This window comes from Phyllostomus discolor, chromosome 5 (genome assembly GCF_004126475.2).
Source record: "Phyllostomus discolor isolate MPI-MPIP mPhyDis1 chromosome 5, mPhyDis1.pri.v3, whole genome shotgun sequence".
NCBI classification, from domain to species: domain Eukaryota; kingdom Metazoa; phylum Chordata; class Mammalia; order Chiroptera; family Phyllostomidae; genus Phyllostomus; species Phyllostomus discolor.
Genome location: NC_040907.2, coordinates 142,936,946 through 142,956,465, shown reverse-complemented (window position 1 = coordinate 142,956,465; position 19,520 = coordinate 142,936,946). Strand labels below are relative to the sequence as shown.

Sequence of the window (19,520 nt, the reverse complement as noted above, 5' to 3'; positions counted from 1 at the left end):
GATTTAGTGAAAATTATTTCTTATCAATCCATCCTCAAATACACCAAGCTCACTCCTGTGTCAGGGCTTCTGTACCTGCATTTCCCTCTTTTCTCGGATGGCTCACTTGATTCATGTAAGCCTCTAATTAAATGTCACCTACTTGGGGGGGGGGGCTTCTCTAACCATTCAGCTAAAAAACACACCAACATCATTCTCTAGCCCATTTTTTCCATAGCACTTACCGTTATGTGATATATTTGTTTACTGATAATTAAGATAATTTTATGCATAATCATAAATATAAGATCTCTTATAGTATTAAAACAAAATAATAAAACTGGAGGAAGTCCTACTTTAAAAGCTAGTGATTGAGGAAAATGTAGAATTCAAGAAAAGAAAGAAAACGGAAACCTGTGGATTCTAAAAGGCACTCCTAAACATTTAAAAGAAATAAAGATCTAAAGATAACTAATATTGGATCTATTTTCATTTAAAACATGTAGTCCCCCCTTTCCTTTTTATATTACTAGCAATATTCTTATAAAGCTATGGTTAGTTTTGTTAATTGTAAAAATGGAACGAAGCAAAAAAAGTTAAGAGAATTTTTAAAAAGAGAAAGGAGGAAGGTATGGTGACAGTAAGGGGAAGAAGTAGAGTCCAAAGTGGGAAAGGGAAAGAGAAAAATGGCAAACCTCCATTTAGGAGCCTAGAGAATCCTTACCTACACAGAGAAACAGAAACACACACACACACGCGCGCGTGTGCGCACACCACATCACATATAGCTGAAATTAAAGCAAACCAAACAATTCCATAATAAGAGGAAACAGTTTTAGAAAGGCAAAAATAGGAAAGGATAAAGAGTATAAACTTTCGGGCCATATGAAATTGAAGCTAAGACTACAATATGAGAAAGGTATTCATGCGAAGGGTGGGGGAAAGGCTGACAGTGGAGAGGTACAGGGAGAAAGAAAAGAATTGGAAAGACCAAAAGCAGAAGAAGAGCTTAGCATTGTGAAGAAATGAAGAGAAACCAGTTTTGGGTGAATCTCAGGGAACAAGGTAAGAATGTGTCTCGAGTTGATGTAGGAGGTAGACAAAGACCACAGTATCTTCAAAAAGTGTAAACAAGAGCGACATAACCAAGTCTATTATTTTTAAGATCACTCTGAGGGCACTAAAAGTAAATTGGAAGGGTACAAGAATAAAACCAGTGAGAACATTCCATACAAACCATTTGCAAATTGATTCCGAGTTCTCCCCTACCTTTCTTCCCCCGTTTCTCCTTCATATCCCACTTACTTAACTCCCCTTCCCAATGTCTGCCCCGAATTTCACCAAACAATAAAGTAAGGGAAGTGCAGCACTCATGACTTTTTACACATCCTGGATTTCAGACTGCTTCTACATAAATATTACTTCTAAATAATATTTAAATTAAAAATTGGTCAAATAAATTCTTCACTAGTTATACACCAAGAATGAAACACACACACACACACACACACACACACAGCCACCCATCAACTCAAAATGATTTTTAACTGACCTTAAAATTTGGAGAAAAGTATCGGTTGGCCTTGTCTTTATTTGCTTTGTCGAGATCATTTTTTGTTAAGGTGAGTACTAGATATTCTTTGTCATTATCTGCCCGCTCTATACTGCAAATATTATCAATTTCTTGATCACATAGACTTCCATTTTCTACTTTTTCTGAGGTTTCCTCTGGTCCTGGTATGAAGAATGTATTTACCCAAAAATGAAACATTTTGTCCTAAAAAAGAAAAACATGTCATTTTTAAATATTTTTAAAAAGAAAATGTTACCTATATTCATTTTCAGTCTTTGCCATGAGAAGTCATCAAAATAAGCCATTAGTCATTTGATATTTTGAATAAAGGTCAACACTAAGATTAATACTTAGCAACCTGTGGGTTATTTGTTGCATCTAATTTGTATATGATTTTTCTTTTACTCAAATTTTAAACTGATAATGTAGTCCCACAAGTTCTAAGGTAACTTACTTTTACTCTAAAACCTTAAATAAAGTATTTCCTTTCTAGTCTAGTATTAGCTTTATAAATATTTTGAGCTTATACGTATGTATTTAAAAATTCAGAAACTGATTTAACATTCTCTTTGATTCAGTAAGTTATCTTTTACAAAATTTATTTAAACAAAAGTTCTTGAAATGCCAGTACAACCTCCCAAAGAAGCAAGGCAGATACATTTTTACTGCTACAATACAAACATTAAGTGGCTCTAGTTTCTTAAATGACAATGAATGTTTGAAAAAATTCATAAACGTGGAGTGGGGGGAAAGAGGTTAAGTACTTCTGACTTTTTTATGTTATAAAACACATTTTGTTTTGTCTTTTAATGGAGCAATCTTTTATTTTGAGATACTTTTACAAAGACGTTGTCAGTACATAAACTTTCTAGTAGAGAAGAACAAACACAAAAATCAGCCTCCAGCCATGGGCAGCTGTTCTCCTCAGGGGCTAGGATCCTCTTTACCCAAGTGACAGGGTGGAGGCATGTACTTCCTCTCCTTTATTAGCTTATCCCACAGCCTCATGATGGTACTTAGTTGTTTCTCTTCTTCTGCTGAATCAGATATTCTATGAAATCATCATATTCTATGTTGCACTCTTTCTTTGCACAGATACCAACAATTCTATGTGCACATTCTAATCCTTCTCTTTCAAAAGCATGGCACAAAGATGGAATTTCGTGAGGCTGCTCAGCACTCTGGGTTGTCACCCAGTGGTCTAAGTCGATGCTGAGCCTTTTCTGTATATCAAAGAAAGGCATGGCGTCCTGCAGCAGTGCCCTGGTCCATTCCCTGGCTGAGGGTACTAGATGATCTCTAAAATGCCTATTTTTAAGGAACCACCTCTTACTAATAACATGAGGTCCTCTTGGTCAAAAATAACATCAGAAGTTCATCACTTCAAACCTTTCTCAAATGCTCTCTCTCTTAATTACTGGAATTTGGTCTGCATGGATCATCTGACAATTAATGATGCACGGCCTATGATACCTTATCTGATAGCATTTAAATATTTTTTCTAATTTATCTTCAAGTTATTTTCCCCCCAGGAAGATGTTACGCCCTTAAGTATCATATCTTAAAGGTCTTTGTATCTTCTAACAGTACCTAGCAAAGCAATCTTATGTCTTTTTAAAAATATTTGTTAATTTTAATTATTTTAGCAAAGTCCCTGAATTTAGTTAAGTACACACATAATTTTACTTAGAGCCAGAAGAAAATAAGCTGGTAATATTTAAGTTTTCAGAAATGTGGATTCCATATATATACATCGATTATATTAAATCTGTTTTTGTTTAAATCAGTGCAAACATTTATAACAGGAAAGGTAAATCACATAAAATAGAAATGTATGTGAAAGAATACAAGATACAATTATAAACATGGAATCTTCAATTTTACATGTGTTAATGTAACACATAGGTGGTAATAACTGAAATAGTAAGAAATGGAAAATGGTGATTTAAGTGCCTGCTTCCAAAACCAAAATATAAAATTTTAAGTGTACTTATCTTACAATGAACATAAGAAAAAATACTACCTTAATTTTAGAACATTTGCTAACACACCTTGGATTATTAAAAAATAATTATTCAAAGTTACTGAGATATATTTATACAGAACAAGCAAGAAATGAGTTTCTGGTGAAAAGAATCAGTTTAGCATTTTTTGATTTTTCTAACTAGTTGGATTCTAAGTAAAGGAAATTATATTTATTCTAGTAAGTCAAAGTAGAGTTTAAAATTTTAGTAGTAAATACAACTGCCTCTATTTTCTTTCAAAAAAAAAAAGCTAAAAATCACGAAAACTAAGTCAATCCTATTTCTAAGAACATCTAAACATTGGCTATATGTTATCTAGCATGTCTAATGAAGCATTAATAATATACAAAGCTAGAATTTTTGTTCATTACCACTTAAAAATTTTGTGCCTTATCTTCATTTTCAATATTCACTTATACTATTTTAAAACAAGATTGTTTTAAAATAAGCCCTCACGTTTTCTAAATATAGCTCAATAAGATGCAAACCTCAATTTTCTAAAACTGTATATTTAAATAATGCCTCATTTTTCATTCCTTATTACTTCCTCTTCATACCTATTTCTCTCCTAGCTAAAAATCAAAATATTCAGTAAATCTGTAGAAGATAGAACGATCTAACTGTAAGAAACATAACCTGGGGAAAGTGGTTTGTGTCATTACACAAGACCATGAAACAGATCATTCACATACATACACACACACACCTTCTTGAAACTCATAACCATAGGTATGCTAACTTCTCAGGTCTAAGAAAATTATAACTCATTTCATGGAGTATGTATACATTTTTAAATGTTTTTACAAAATTTCTTTACATAACCCAAATTAAAGAAAATTAATCTCTAATTACGACTTTTAAAAGAAAACATGGCCTTTTACTTCTAACAGGATTATTTATTATAATGGCTAATCAATACCATAATAAGCAATGCATATGCAAACCTAATAGAAAACAAGTTATAATTCATTAGATATCAGTCATAAAATAAAATATACCTTTTATCTCTTACAGATTCCTTTTTTGGTAAGATTTTATTTATTTTTAGACACAGGGGAAGGGAGGGAGAATGACAGGGAGAGAAACATTGATGTGAATCATCGACTGGGTTACTTCCCATATGTGGGACCGAACTGCAACCCAGGCATATGCCCTGACTGGGAATCGAACTGGTGTCCCTTTGCTTTGCAGGAGAACACCTAACCAAGTGAGCCACACCAGTCAGGGCTACAGGCTGACTTCTGCCTAAGCAAATAGTTTAGGCAAAAGATCTAAGGTTACTATTTAAGATACGGTTATTTTGAATATTTTCCCCAAGAAAAGTAAAGTACAAACCTTTTTTAGCTTGTTCTGTTTGTGGAAGAACTCTACTTTGATGTCACCACACACAGGCAATGGCTGAGGGAACTCAAAGTACATAAACTTGTCCTCCCGCCGTGTGGGTCCTGAATTGGAGGAATATATCTTCACCTTTAGCTGGCAGACCACAAAATGAGGATCTGCACGGTTAAATACACGTAAGTATCATTTTACAGAAAATGCCTTTAACGATCAAACTGTCAAAAACTATCTTAATGATTAATATTAGCAATCATACAAAAATAGCAATGTGGCTTTTATAACCCTGATCTAAAACAAATCAATGAAAATAAATTAGGTAAAAAATATAATCAATACAAGATTTTCCCTAATCTCAACCTTCAACATAAGGTTCTATTATTGGTATGAAAGTCAATTTATTTCATAAATTTTAAATCCAAACACTAGATTTCTAGCACTATAGTAACATAAAAACCTTAATATTAAAATGATGTTAAAAATCTAATATAAATTATTTTAAGCATTAAAAATGCTAAAATAATTTCCTGGCACCCATGAACTATATAAAAGGTAGCTTTTAAAAGTTATTTTAAAGTCTCTACCATGTAACAAAATCCACAAAGTATAATCTATAAAAAGTCTATACTAAATTCCATAATCTCAGTATTTATGAAAATATTAAACATCATTCATTTTACCTATAGTTCACATTTTATTTTTAAAGGTATATAAAACCACCATGATGAGAAACAAGGAGAAAGAGATTTGAAATGTCTGCAAAGAACTATAACAGACATCAAGTATAAATTTTAGGGCATCCCCTCCCTCCAAAACACATATCATATTCAGTAACAATTATTTTGGCTTTGGCCTACATCTGTTTTAAAAAAAACTGATAAAATATGGCCTCTCAAAATGTATCATGCTTATGTACTAGCAGTACAACTAAAAGGTAGTAAGGTGTTAAAAGTGAAGAATCATGTTTTACATTTTTATATCTCATAAATATACCTAATGACATTAATGATGGAAATTAAAGATATGAATATTAAAATCCTAGGATTTTATAAAAACTTTAAATTATCTAAGTAATTTGACAAAGTATATGATTCATTTGTAGTATACTGAGTTCAAAAACAAGCTCATTAAAAAGAAAGTGATTAACCTTAGGAGGGCTAGGAATGGGTTTGGAAGGAAACATGGCAAGACAATCAAGAAATAAAGGCAAGCTTGCATACAGTGCATGAGAAATATATGTATGTATATATACACAGAGACATCAAATTCTCAGCACCAAAAGGCATTACCCTTAAAGATGAAAGGAAAAAGTATCACATTCTTTATCAATGTGCCCAACAACTAAAAACAAGGTAAAAACCTTATCCCGGCTAAATGAATGTTCCAGTTTAATAAATATCTACTAGCTCATCTATACAGTATCCAAAGCAATATAGGCAATCATATAATAAACAGGATTGATGAAAGCATATGGGATTATTCTAATTTGGACTGTGGATTCAATTTCCTCGGATATATGCGTATTTGTAAGATATTTATCATGAGAAAAAGGCTCCCTAAAAAGGAGAAATATTACACTAATAGTCAATAATTTTCACTTCCTTGACTAACAATTCAAAGTACAATAAGCCATTTTACACGATAAATTTTACTGGGAAGTCTAGCTTGAAGAAACAAACAGGTAAGATCTCAAAGCTGTGAATAAAAAGCAACCATAATGAAAATGCCTTGTAACCTTATTAATTCAATATTAGTTCAAACTCCACTAATTCAAAATCTGATAATCCTGATTTCAAAACTTTAAAAAGCAAATTAACTATTTAAGTCATACTGCATCTAAAATGTGTTACTTAGAAATCCCCTCATCTAGTTGTTTGCTTTGTTTGTTTGTTTGTTTGTTTTTTAGGTTCAGTTGTTAATTTTCAGTTTGTTATTTTACTGTTCATATTTTTGATCATCTTTTTCTTAGACAAGTCCCTTTAACATTTCATATAATCAGGGCTTGGTGATGATGAACTCCTTTAACTAGAAGGGGAACAGAGTCACAGAAATAGAGATCACATGAAGGGTTATCAGCAGGGAGCAGGTGGGGGGAAGAATGAGCGAAAAGGTACAGGGAATAAGAAGCATAAAGGATAGGTACGAAATAGACAAGGGGAAGTTAAGAATAATATAGGAAATGGAGAAGCTAAAGAACTTATATGCCCGACCCATGGCCATTTAAGCAGGGGGATGCTAGTGGGAAGGGAGGTGCAGGGTGGAGAATAAAGAGGAGGGAAAAAAATGAGACAACTGTAATAGCATAATCAATAAAATATATTTTTAAAAAGAAATTCTCTCAAAAACTAAGCTAAAACATGATAATAAAAGTGGAAAATATTTCCTCAAAGCACTAAAGAAACTAATTTTCTTTATAATATGAATTTCACATTTTAAATACAAGTCCAACATTAGTATGGTTCTGTTGACTTCTAAGACACAATTCTGATATATCCTTTGTATGACTGTTCTAGACTGGTACCTAGTAAAAAACATCAGAATTAAATTTTCTCAGATATATGCAGAGTGAGAATCGTATTGCGAGAAAAAACAGTGATGATCTTTCATTAACATTTTAACTATTTAAGATACACAGAATATAGTAAGTTTTCCTTTATTTAGAAATATTAAGACAAAAATAAAATTTTTAAAAAGTTGTTAATCCCTGACAATTTTGCAGAAGACACTTTACTTTCACCACAAGTTTTGTTTTCTTCACTGATTCCTCTTATTCTTCCTGAAAACAAATTGTTGTAACTCCCCTTGTTCCAGCCAGTCCTCAGCATTTCCCTGACTGTTCCCATCCTCTAGAGCCCCACGCCACCTTTACATGAAATGCTCAACTTTCCTGCTGCTTCCCAAAACATCTGACAACTCTCATGTAAAGATTCAAACCAATTCTTTCAAGTACTCACTGACTATCTATCTTCTTGTAAACAGCTCACCTTCACCTGAATTAAAACATGTTTAAAACCATATCAGCATCCATGTCTCCAAGTCTCAGATTCACTTCTTTCTTCTATCTTCTAAAGGGAATAATTATTCACCTGACCAGCATCAAAACTCTGACAAAATCTTTAAATATAAATGGCAAAAGAAAAACTAATCTGCCTTGCCAGAGTGGCTCAGTTGGTTGGAGCATCATCCCAATGCATCAAAAGGTTGCAGGTTCGATCCCTGGTCAGGACATGGACAGGAGGCAACCCATTGATGTTTCCTCTCACATCAATGTCTCTTTCCCTTCCTCTCTCTCTAAAGTCAGTAAAAACATATCCTCGGGTTAAGGATTAAAAAAACAATTAATTTCATTGGATTTCCCTAGTAAAGCACATCTGGTTTATAGCAAGTCACATAACTGGTTTCCTTTCCACCATTTTTTCCTCTCTTGCTATCATCACTTTCTATACAAGTGTACTTAAAACATAGTTTAAGCCTCCAGTATTATCACTGACACTGTAGCATTTATCATACCAAGTTCAACATCCCCATTCAAGGTCCTCTAACAATCAGTCACACATTCTGTTCCTATTTTATTTTCTGCCTCTACATTTCTTGTCCAGCTCCTTTCCTTCTGCTGTGCTTCAATTCAAGCTATTTCCTATTGCCTGTAGTACTTCCTTCAGTTTTAATGCCAATCTGAACTGTACACTTTCCCCAGTGTTCAATGAAGAGCTGGACTTCCTTCACCAAACTATCTGACAAGCCCTCCGAAACATTTTCTTTTATTCAATATGCCCTTTGTAATTTATACATACGACCTCCTATTTAACTATATATTATTTATATACAACTTTACTACATAGTATTAAATCAGAATGCATACAAAATTAATAAAGATGAAAAGATTTCAGTAGTCAGTATAAATGTAATACTGAGACCAAAACAAAAAATAAAACAATACAAAACAATATTTGAACATAGGCAAGCAGAACAGAACTGATGAGATTTTTAAGGGCAATGTGAAAATATACACAAGGTAAGATTGCTGAACTGAATGTTCTCTTTCCCTTATTATTTCTCTAATAGTTTATTCCTTTCTGTTGGCTCTTATACTGATATTTATACTATAGGAAAATCATGAGATTTTTTTTCTTCCTTTTTCCTTCTCCTCTATCTGAAGCTCCTATATCAATCACCTGACAGTTTAGTGCTTTGCAATCAGCAGTTTTTTAAATTGTACTGAGATGACAAAAGCACAAGAGGGGTCCCTTAAAAACCTTAACGTGCTATATTACCAAAACTGTAGTCTTTGACAGAGTTGTCTTGCTCTAAGAATACAGAAAATATCTGATCACACCTAATGACAAAAATAAATAACATCAAGAAATTAATTTTCTAGATATGAATTAATTTTGGGATAGAAATTATTTAAAATTACATAAATATTTTCAACAAGCAAAACTTAAAACTAAAATCTAAAACCACTAATGAACTGCAAAACATCACTGAAATTAGAAGTATTAAAAGAAATAATGTGGTAGTATCTTACCTAGAAACTATAAAATGCATTCTAAATACTAGAATCTAAATCCAGGTTTTCTCTAATATTCCATACAATCTGACTCAACCCTACTCAGTCAATATACTTTAGTTTGTTTTCATGTCTTGTCACTTTTTCTTTTCCTCTTTATTGTCCCTGTCACCATTACTATCAATATCTAGTCTTCCCTAAGATATAAAGAAATCGGTCCCTGCTCAACCCCAGGAAACTATGAATCCTACTTGGACTCTCATGCTGATGTGATGGGACAGATTTTTTAACCATCTAATCAGAATTTAGGCTGCATGTGGTAGTTGCCTCTCAGAATACTTCTTTCATAAATATAATTCGGCTTCAAAGACATTAAAACACCTTGCTCTTGGCTTCCTTAGCCCAAGGCACTAAACAACTGAGCAAATTAATGAGTACTTAAAAATATATACACTACTGCAAAAATTTTCAGTATGGTAAATTTCTTTCTAGATTTTTATATTAACTTCTATATATATTAAGAAAACTGTTTCAATACATGGAAGAATGAAAATCTAAAGCACTTACTGCAAGTTCCACCACTGAACATTGGAATAGTTTCAAACATCATCTTGTGAAATAACAGTGCCACTGGTCTATAATCCAGGTGATTCTTTAACAGGTAGCTATAATAATACACATAGCGCCTCTGACTGGGAATAGTTACTCCCTGTGGACAGAAAAAGAAAAAAGCCGAATTCAAAAGAAAAGTTCCATTATAGTGATTTCATTTAAAAATTGTTGTGGTAACTGGGTTGTACCCACTGAAGAACATATATATATATATATATATTAGAAATCTGACCTGATTAATATTTAAATCCTGCTCAATAATAGAGTAAATCAGGGCAACATCCATACAAAAGAATATATCAGAATACCTTTTCTCCCTTAAAGGACAATTACTGTAACATCACAACACCCCCATTTATTCAATGGTCAAACAATGCTCTGACCCATGAGCCCAACAAGTGAAGGCCACTACATATCCAAAATAACTGTCAGAGCCTCTGCCTACAAGCTGCGCTCTTTATACACAGGGCTCCCCACAACAATCTATGGACTCTTATTAAACACAAAATTCCTCACCAACTTGGTTACTTAATTTCCACGCAAAAGTGTATTAGAATCAACAAACTAGATGAAGGTAGACAGCCTTTAGAAGGCAAAAATAGCAGCAGCAAAAAGTGATACTGGCCTTAAAGCCCCAGAAAAAAACAGGAGTGTGTAACCAACACAAATGTGTACAATAATCAGAGATGTTCCTGATCTACACTCTCTTTGTTGAACCAGAAAATACGCATTGTTTTAGAAAATTTAAGTATTACAAATGATAAAAAATATATAATTTGTGTTATTTAAAAGGTGATCTTGATTTATCTAAAGAAAAAATATCTTATGTGTGCAGCAATGCATTCATTAATGATGCTGAATAAATTGAGATATTAGATTTTTATGTAGTTTCCTTACCTATTACACAATGTGACTTAAAAAAAATTTACCATATTGTCATTAATACTACTGTAGCCTTTAGCTGTGTTTTAAGTACAGCTGTGCAGAAAGTGGTAACAGTAAGAGGAAACTATTCAGTAAGAATACCTACCTCTCACCACCCTCTTGCATGTACTCTTACTTTTGGCCAAACTAAAGTATTTAATGTCCCCATATTGTACTTTCTGGCCTTTGTAATATGCTAATCTATCAGATTAAGGACTACACAACTGGGACGTTTTATATATTTTCTAACACCTTGACCAAGTAATTATTTGAAGCTTCCAGGTTAGATAGCAGACACCTGAAATGCAATTCAGACCAAGTACTTGAAGGCTCCTGCACACTTTCACTGATCTGTTTAGACTTTTTTTATTTCATCATGAAGGATTTATGATTAATGTTTTTATTGAAAATTGCCTGTTTTCCACTGAAAATTTCAAATTCATTCACATGGGCTTTAATATGAATTTTAATTTCACCTTCACACTGTAGTAATATCTCCTTTCTCAACCTAATTTTTGTTTTCTTCCTCTTTACTTTTTCCTTTAACTTTCCTTTATATATATATATATATTTTTTTTTTTTTCCCATGGTACACTTTTTATTCTGCATGGCTCTGGTACAAAATATCCCCACTTCCCTTGAGAAATGGCACCACATCGAAAACACACTTTGATGAACACTGAATATTAAAACATTCCATGACACTATATAAATGGATTTAATAGAAGTGGACAAAAATACAAAGTCTTCATCCTTTTGGTATTCTAAGAATATGCCACAACATTGATAATATGAAGGAAAATGTTTGGAATTATTTTTAAATTCAAAATTCTTACGGTTGTCCTTTGTATTTTTAATAAAAAGTATATTGATTTTATTGGCATTTTCATACAATAAGTTTAGATTTATTATTTGAAAGGGTTTACTTGGTTTGTTTACTAACTCACACATTTATATTTTCATATTTATTTCTTCTTTCCTACTTGTTATAGTAATCTCTAATATGAATTTGTATTTCCTCATTGACTAAAAATTATTTTAAGTGGTTTTAAATTTTTAAGTGATTGATTTAGTTGGATTTAACTTTAAAAAAATCTCTAATTCTATTAAACTGTAATCAAGGACTGGGATTTACATATTTCTACTGGGAGGTGAAGTTTTCTTTGTAGTTGGCATAATGAATTACTAATCTTGGTAACTGTTTAAAGAATCACAAAAATACATTCTTAGGGGCTGGTTTCATTATGTTAATCAACCTATTTACATATCTTACTTTGTACCTTCTTGATCTTAAAGTATATTGAAGATTCCTACTATAGTTGCTTTTCTATCAATTTTTTCTTTTCTTCTTTTACCTTTTACTTAATATATTTTGATGTTATATTTAACACGAGTCTTTAACTTCTAAGTCTTCATTGTGGAGTGTACCCTGTGTTGATAGAAAATGACATTCTTGATCCAGTTGTATGTGTTTTAGGTATAAATGTACTGATATTCTATCATCTGCTTTTGAAATTTACATTTGCTTGATTTATCTTTAACAAACTATTTTTTAACCTGAGTTGTTTTATGTAAATCTGTGTATAATTAATCTCCTAAGAAACAGAAACTTAAAAGTATAGGTTATGTATATCTTCCAAACCTAGAATACTACCAGACCAGAATACCACTTAGATACCACAAGATATGTAATGTTTTGTTTATACTGTGTATCAATACTCTCAGATCATCTTCTCTATGATGAATTCACAACCTAGACTCCTCCGTTAAAAAAGTAATTTTCTACTTCAGTAAACTTTTCACTGGCACTTCTAAACTCAAAAATAATGTAGGTATTTTAATATATAGTATTTGTTTATAGCTCGGACTGATTACAATGAGATTATTATAGGAAAGTAATTCAACAAAGGAAGAAATGTGACAATGTATAATAGTAGTTATTGCATATTAAACTACATGCCAAACATTTTACATGTATCTCTAACCCTACTACAACTTTGTAAGAGATTTATCACCTCTTATTTCCCAGTACACACTAATTATCTTGTTCAAAGCCTGCATCTGAACCTAAATGTGAATCTGATTCTCAAACTTTTTATTCCTATGTCCTGGGTTTTACTGACAGCATGCCTACTAACTATGTGATAAAAAAAAATACCTCTTTGAGCTCTTATTTTTCTTATCTATAAAGAATCTCCAAAGTTTGGAGTATCACAGTGCTTCAATTCTACGCAACTAATTTAAGTCTAATGTATTAAACAGTGGTGTATGAACCACAGAATCCTTGAGATTAATATGAAGCAGACAACTGTCATTCTCCTCTCAGCACAGCATCCTTTCCCCTTTGGGAAGCTATCATTCTCCCTGTGGTTTGGGGGCATCAGAGGTGGACCTTATTCTTCAGCTCCATATATACGCTCCAAGCCTCTGGCAAGAATGTTTAGTTAAGGAATGGGTGCATGCCCTAATCCAGTTAAATTAGAACCTGATCTATAAATTTCTGCTCAAATTGTAGCTCTCCTCCCATTGTAGTTGCTAAAGCAGGCAGATTGTAAAGCTGGACCAGCTGGGAGCCATCCCCTGCCATTGTATTACAGAGAGCCTGCCTAAACATAATATATACAGAGGAAAGGAGAGAGGTGAGAGAGATTCCTGACATTTGTTAAGCACCTAGATCCAGGCCAGAGCATTTTTAGGGTAATACAAGCCAATAAGCATCTCCTTCTGTTTATCAATTTCAAGTCAACTGAAAATGCTTAGAGTTCTTACACATCATACCACTGCTTTCCCCCCCTTTTGAGTTTATATGTCTTTTTTGGAATCAAAATAATAAAGAAAAATAATTTAAACAAGAGAACATAGTACAGTAGAAAAAATACTGGATTTGTGTTTGGGAGGTAGGTATAGTTTTGAATTATTATGCAGACAAGATTAAATGACCCAGGACAGATTAATATTTGCAGATCTGTTTTATCATTTACATTAGAATAAGACTGAATTAAATAATTACTGAGGTCCTTCAAGGTATAAAAATCTTACAATTTTAGCCTTGGCCAGGGTGGCTCAGTTGGTTGGAGTGCCATCTCATAAACCAAGGGGTTACAGGTTCAATTCCCGGTCAGGGTACATGCCTAGATTGTGGGTTAGGTCCTCACTAAGGGCACACAGGAAAAGCAACTGATCCATGTTTTTCTCTCGCGTCAATGTTTCTCTCCCTCTCTCTCCCTCCCTACCCCTCTCTCTAAAAATCCATGAGCATGTCCTTGAGTGAGATTTTTTAAAAATTTTTTTTAAACCTTACAATTTTATGAATATATCAGAAGAACACAGTTTAGCCCAGAAGAACATATTAGAAAAAATAAAAATGTTATGTTGAGTTTTTTAAAAGCTGAAAAAGAGGATAATTATAGCTTATTTTGTTTTAAATGAAGAGAAAATAATAAAAATTTCATTAAGTTCCTATATGGGGAAATTTAATAAATAGACTAGAAAAAAGTAACCTGATTAAAATGTCATAGGACATAAAAATTCATTCTTTAGAGAAATGAGAAAATTCCATCTTCTTGGTATCACTTAGAATAAAGTTAGCATTTATTAATAGAATAGTTAAGCTTTCATTACAGATAGGTTAATAAGCTCTCTTACAGAGATCATAACATATAGGAATTTTATTCTAATAATTGCTTTGGGAAAACATCAAAAGCTCCAATACTACTACCACCTGAAAGGCAGAAGGCAAGGGAAAGAGAGTGTAGCAGAGATTCTGGGGAAATTTGTCATATTTTAAAAGTTTGTCTCTTTAAATTCAGAAAATTTGGAAATCTTTCCAAAATATATACTTAACCAGTACTTGTAAGATGTTTTAACTCTTTATTCATAGCTTACAACAAATACTGTGAGTTACTGATTACAATTCTGAAACATTAGTGCAAATGCAAGCAGTGTGAGGCATAGGATTAGACTGGAAACAACCCTAGGAATTACCTTATGGAAGTGGAACATAATTGCCTCTTTTTTTTTTAATTTAAGGAAACACTTACTCTGTGTACAAGTGCCTTATTTTTTAAAATTTTCTTATTTATTTATTTATTTATTTATTTATTTATTTATTTTTAGAGAGGCAAGGGAGGGAGATAGAGAGAGAAACATCAATGTGCGGTTGCTGGGGGTCATGGCCTGCAACCCAGGCATGTACCCTGGCTGGGGATCGAACCTGCGACACTTTGGTTCACAGCCCGCACTCAACCCACTGAGCTGTGCCAGCCAGGGCCATAATTGCCTCTTTATTGAATGAGAAAGATAGGAGTCTTCCTTTCCTCAAGAAGTTATCCCACTTTCAGAAAACATTTTTTATAGGAGGTATCAGTTGTACTTTTACTTCTACCAAACATTCAAAACCTGAAATATTAATTGGGCATTACTAACACAAAGACACATTTTATGGTAGGTAAGCTGGCACCCACCACTCTGCCATCTAATTTGCATTCTGTGTGCTGAGAAAATGTTAAGACTCTGTACCACATTATTCTGGGGAAAATCTCTGCAGTCTACAAATCCTTCACCAAAACATGAAAACTGGATCCTCTTTCCTTGAAACAAGGGGGAGGGGGAGAGGAAGAGGGAAGAAGGGGAAGAGAGAAAATAGAGGTGGCAGGGGGCTGCGGCAGACAGAGTAGAGGCAGGAGGGAGAAGAGGAGGAAGAGAAGAAGAAACTGTACTCCTATATAAATAAATGTCAGAACACAATCTTCTTCAGCTTCCTAATGTTTCTCTATAATTAAAATTAAGGACATAAGCAAAACAACTTTAAAAATAGTCCTAATAAAATTAATCAAACATAAACTAAAAATTGGTAAACTGTATGCGTCTCCTATAACAGTAGTTCACTATTACAAAAATGCAAACTTAAAGACTCAACCTAAAAGGAAATACTGTCAAGAGAATACATCTATTAGCAGATGTTTCAAGAATAAAACTACTTGGGATAATCAATTATATTAATTATAAGACTCTTCTCTGGAATAACTCCACAGTTGTATCACAGCTTATGCTCAGCTAAGTTTTCTTACGATGAAATTAGTTAGTCTTTAAAGTTTAAAAATATAGTATTTCATTAGTATTCCAACCATTAGGTAAACATGTAATATATTTAAATGTTTTTAACTATTAATTACTTAAATAAGGGATTAAATGCCCTAGCATCTATAAAGAAGAATATAAATTGAGAAGCCTTTCAAAACTGGCCAATTTCATCAGCATTACATGACCTCTCAGGAGAGCTTGAGCCTGCACAGATTAATTTTGAAGTCTCAAAATTCTTTTGCAGTTCCAGGATTTGTGGGCTTAATAGTGTAGAAAGAGGATCAACAGTGTGCCAGGGAACTCAAATTTCACTCTAAATGCTATCATTAACTGGATAATCTTAAAGCACTTCATCTTCCTAGGCCTCAAGTTTTATCATCTATACAATAAGAAACATTCCTGCAAAACAAAAACAAACAAACAAAAAACCCTATGACTTTATCCACTGTATTAGTTTTCTAATGCTGTTTCAACCTAAAATGCAAATGGCACTGTTTAGAAAAATATAGCTTTGACAACAATGTCTACTTATACATTTCACTTTAGCTTTTATAGTATACACAGGGATAAAGGTAGAAGCACATTAAGATATTCCTTTAGAGCACATGAATAATTCATTTAAAAAATGGTCTAGGTATATTAATTAACCATGAGCTAAGCACAGCAGATCTCGATGATCTGATTACAAGATGCTAAGAGTGATCAATTTTGGTAAATTACTCAACTCTGAATCCTAATATCATGGAACAGCTAAACATTACAATTTTACTGCATATATCCTTAACAGTGTATACAAACCTCATTTTCTAAGTCCAGCGCCTTATACTCTGGGGAGAGTACAACCTATAAGAATATGCTGTGCCTACAGCAGCTCTGCTGCTGATGCAGGTACTATTACCTTCTTCCACATAACACTAAAAACTTTACATTTTCTTTCCATAAATATTTCTCTGCTATCTTTTCACTCTTGCCCCTAATGTCATAACACTGTCCCATAGGGCTTGCCATATCAAGTCTCTCCTCATCTCTATGGAGTAACAGAATTGCCAATATTACCAGATTGGGATGACTAAAGTATCTTCCAACTGACAAATTAAAATATGTCCTCACTTTTTGATTATGGAGACTTGATTTTTCTGTGGAATATCCCACATGCTTTTTCTGTGGTTATTTCCCAGTATTAGAAGCATGCAGTCATCTATCGTGAAGCACCTCCATCAGAAAGCGTGTATAAGCATATGTGTGTTGTGGTGGTGGGGGTGGGGGGTGGGAACGGTGTAACAGGAAGGAAAGAGAGGAATAAAGATTGAAAGTATGAGAGCACAGCTCAGTTAGAAAAGGTCAGACCACTACAAAATTTTTATTTGCTCCCAACTCAAAATCCTTCAGCATCCTCTACCAAGCTGTTGGCTACAATGCCAAACAAACAAAAAAGTCACATACCTCAATGTGGTGAAGGCAAATACCTTAGAAATGGTAACAAATATTTGTAGCTTGCAATAGAAAACTAAAACTGTTGCAGTATCTGTGTTAAACAATTTTCATCCATTTCAAAACAAAAGACATTTCCCCCCCTAAAACTATTAAGCAGGTCATGAAAGGACTGGAAATGTCACTTTCCTTCACCATACGACTTCTCAGCTTAGCCAGCTACTAATTTTCATCAAATAAATTCATGGTGACACAATCAAAGAACAATTCTTTAGAGTCCTTTTTGGAAACTTCAAGGGACATAAACAGTTTCAAAATGGTGAAGTTTCTTTGCCAAAAAAACAAAAACAGAAACAGAAACAAAAAAATACTTTCTCCTGAAGAAATCTCAGTATCCTCCAGACAGACAGTACACCTTAATGCCTGGCAAAACATCTGGTTTTGCTGCTTTGGTAGAGGAGTTTTGCATGTCACTGTGACTCACCACTTTGTTCATCACTATGTACTGCGGTGAAAGACTCCACAATCAATTCTAAGAGAAATCTTATCTGTTGCTGTCAAAGTATTCCACTGCTTCATGAGTGCCAAGCCTTGAATCATAGCCTAGCCTATGCAAGAGGATTTGTCATGAAAAATCTGTTATGGAAGTTGCCAAAGTCATAAAAGCCAAGACTTTCAATCAAGGGCTTCTCAAGAGGTTTGTCAAGAAGTGGGAGCAAGTATGAAATTCTCTGCTACCCATAACACTGGCTTTCAGAAGACAAATCTACAGCCAGAATTTTAACTGCCATTAACTGGGTAAAATACAGTATAAACTCATTTACAGTTCCAACACAGCATTATGTCAGGGTCTGCCAAAAATGATCTTATTAACTAGAAGACAAAGACAATGATTCAACATGAATTTATCTGAAGAATCTTAGAAAATTCTTTTTCTTCTTTTTTATTTTTACTTTTTAGATTTTATTTATTAATTCTTAGAGAGTGGAGAAGGGAGAGAGAAAAGAGAAACATCGATTGGTTGATTCTTGCACATGCCCCAACCTACCTGGAATGGGGCCCACAACCCGGGCATGTATCCCGACCAAAAAATGAACCAGGGACCTTTCCCTTTAAGGGACAATGCCCAACCAACTACTTGACACAATACTACTTTCTCATCTGACAAGAAAACCTACAGACTCCACTTGCTCTCTCATTCTTTCACGATATAGGATTTTTAGTACTCATTTTGACCAAAAACAAAGTCAAAACTGATTGGATATCAAATATGACTGAAAGACTGCCAAGTCAAAGACAATGGAATAGTTTGAATGTGTTATTTAAAAGCCAAAACTGATTGGATATCAAATATGACTGAAAGATTGCCAAGTCAAAGACAATGGAATAGTTTGAATGTGTTATTTAAAAGCTATGTAATAGAAGCCCTTTCATTAAAATTTACTATTGAGCAGAACTAAAGCTTAATTTTGGTTCATTTGCTCCACTTAGATTTAGTCATTCTCAAGGAGTGGCCACTGATTTTTGCATAACAAAAAGAGGCATAATTGTTATGAAGATTTCTTTTACATTCTTTCTTTAAAAATAGTGTTCAGTGCAATTAAAAACTGCTAGGAACAATTTTATGTCCATGTATATCATGCACATTTTTGGAGAGACTATTTATAGCCTTCACCATATTTTTAAAAGGTATATAACATACATAAATAGTTTAAGAGCCCCTAGCTTAAATCTAGTGCTCTGGTTCCACATAACACAACTTTTCTATTTTTTATATTAAATTCTTTTTACCTGATTTCTTTTCAACTACCAAAATGGTTGCTGCTCATAAACCCTGTTTTAAATTTCTACCACTGCTTCTGTAACTGTCATTTTAATTTGATCCATTTCTATATGGTTTTCTTCCAATTAAGTCTCTTTTCCTGTGTCCTGCATTTATTTACTTCAGTAAAAACAATTTACCTTCTATAGTTTTAATCAGCAGAAGCAATAGTTTCCCTCTCAGGGGTGTCTAAACTTTTGGTGTCTCTGCGCCACAATGGAAGAA

At 33.3% G+C, this 19,520-nt stretch overlaps 1 protein-coding gene across 1 annotated transcript in view; it reads right to left on the bottom strand.

Annotated features, from left to right (window-relative positions):
- The window catches only part of PTEN (phosphatase and tensin homolog), an 85,961-nt gene that overhangs the window by 7,181 nt on the left and 59,260 nt on the right, over positions 1-19,520 (bottom strand). The window contains exons 7-9 of the mRNA XM_028512714.2: positions 9,992-10,133; positions 4,912-5,075; positions 1,532-1,756 (exon numbers count right to left, since the gene is read on the bottom strand). Coding sequence (XP_028368515.1) covers positions 1,532-1,756; positions 4,912-5,075; positions 9,992-10,133 — 531 coding nt within the window. The remainder of the gene's footprint in view (positions 1-1,531; positions 1,757-4,911; positions 5,076-9,991; positions 10,134-19,520) is intronic.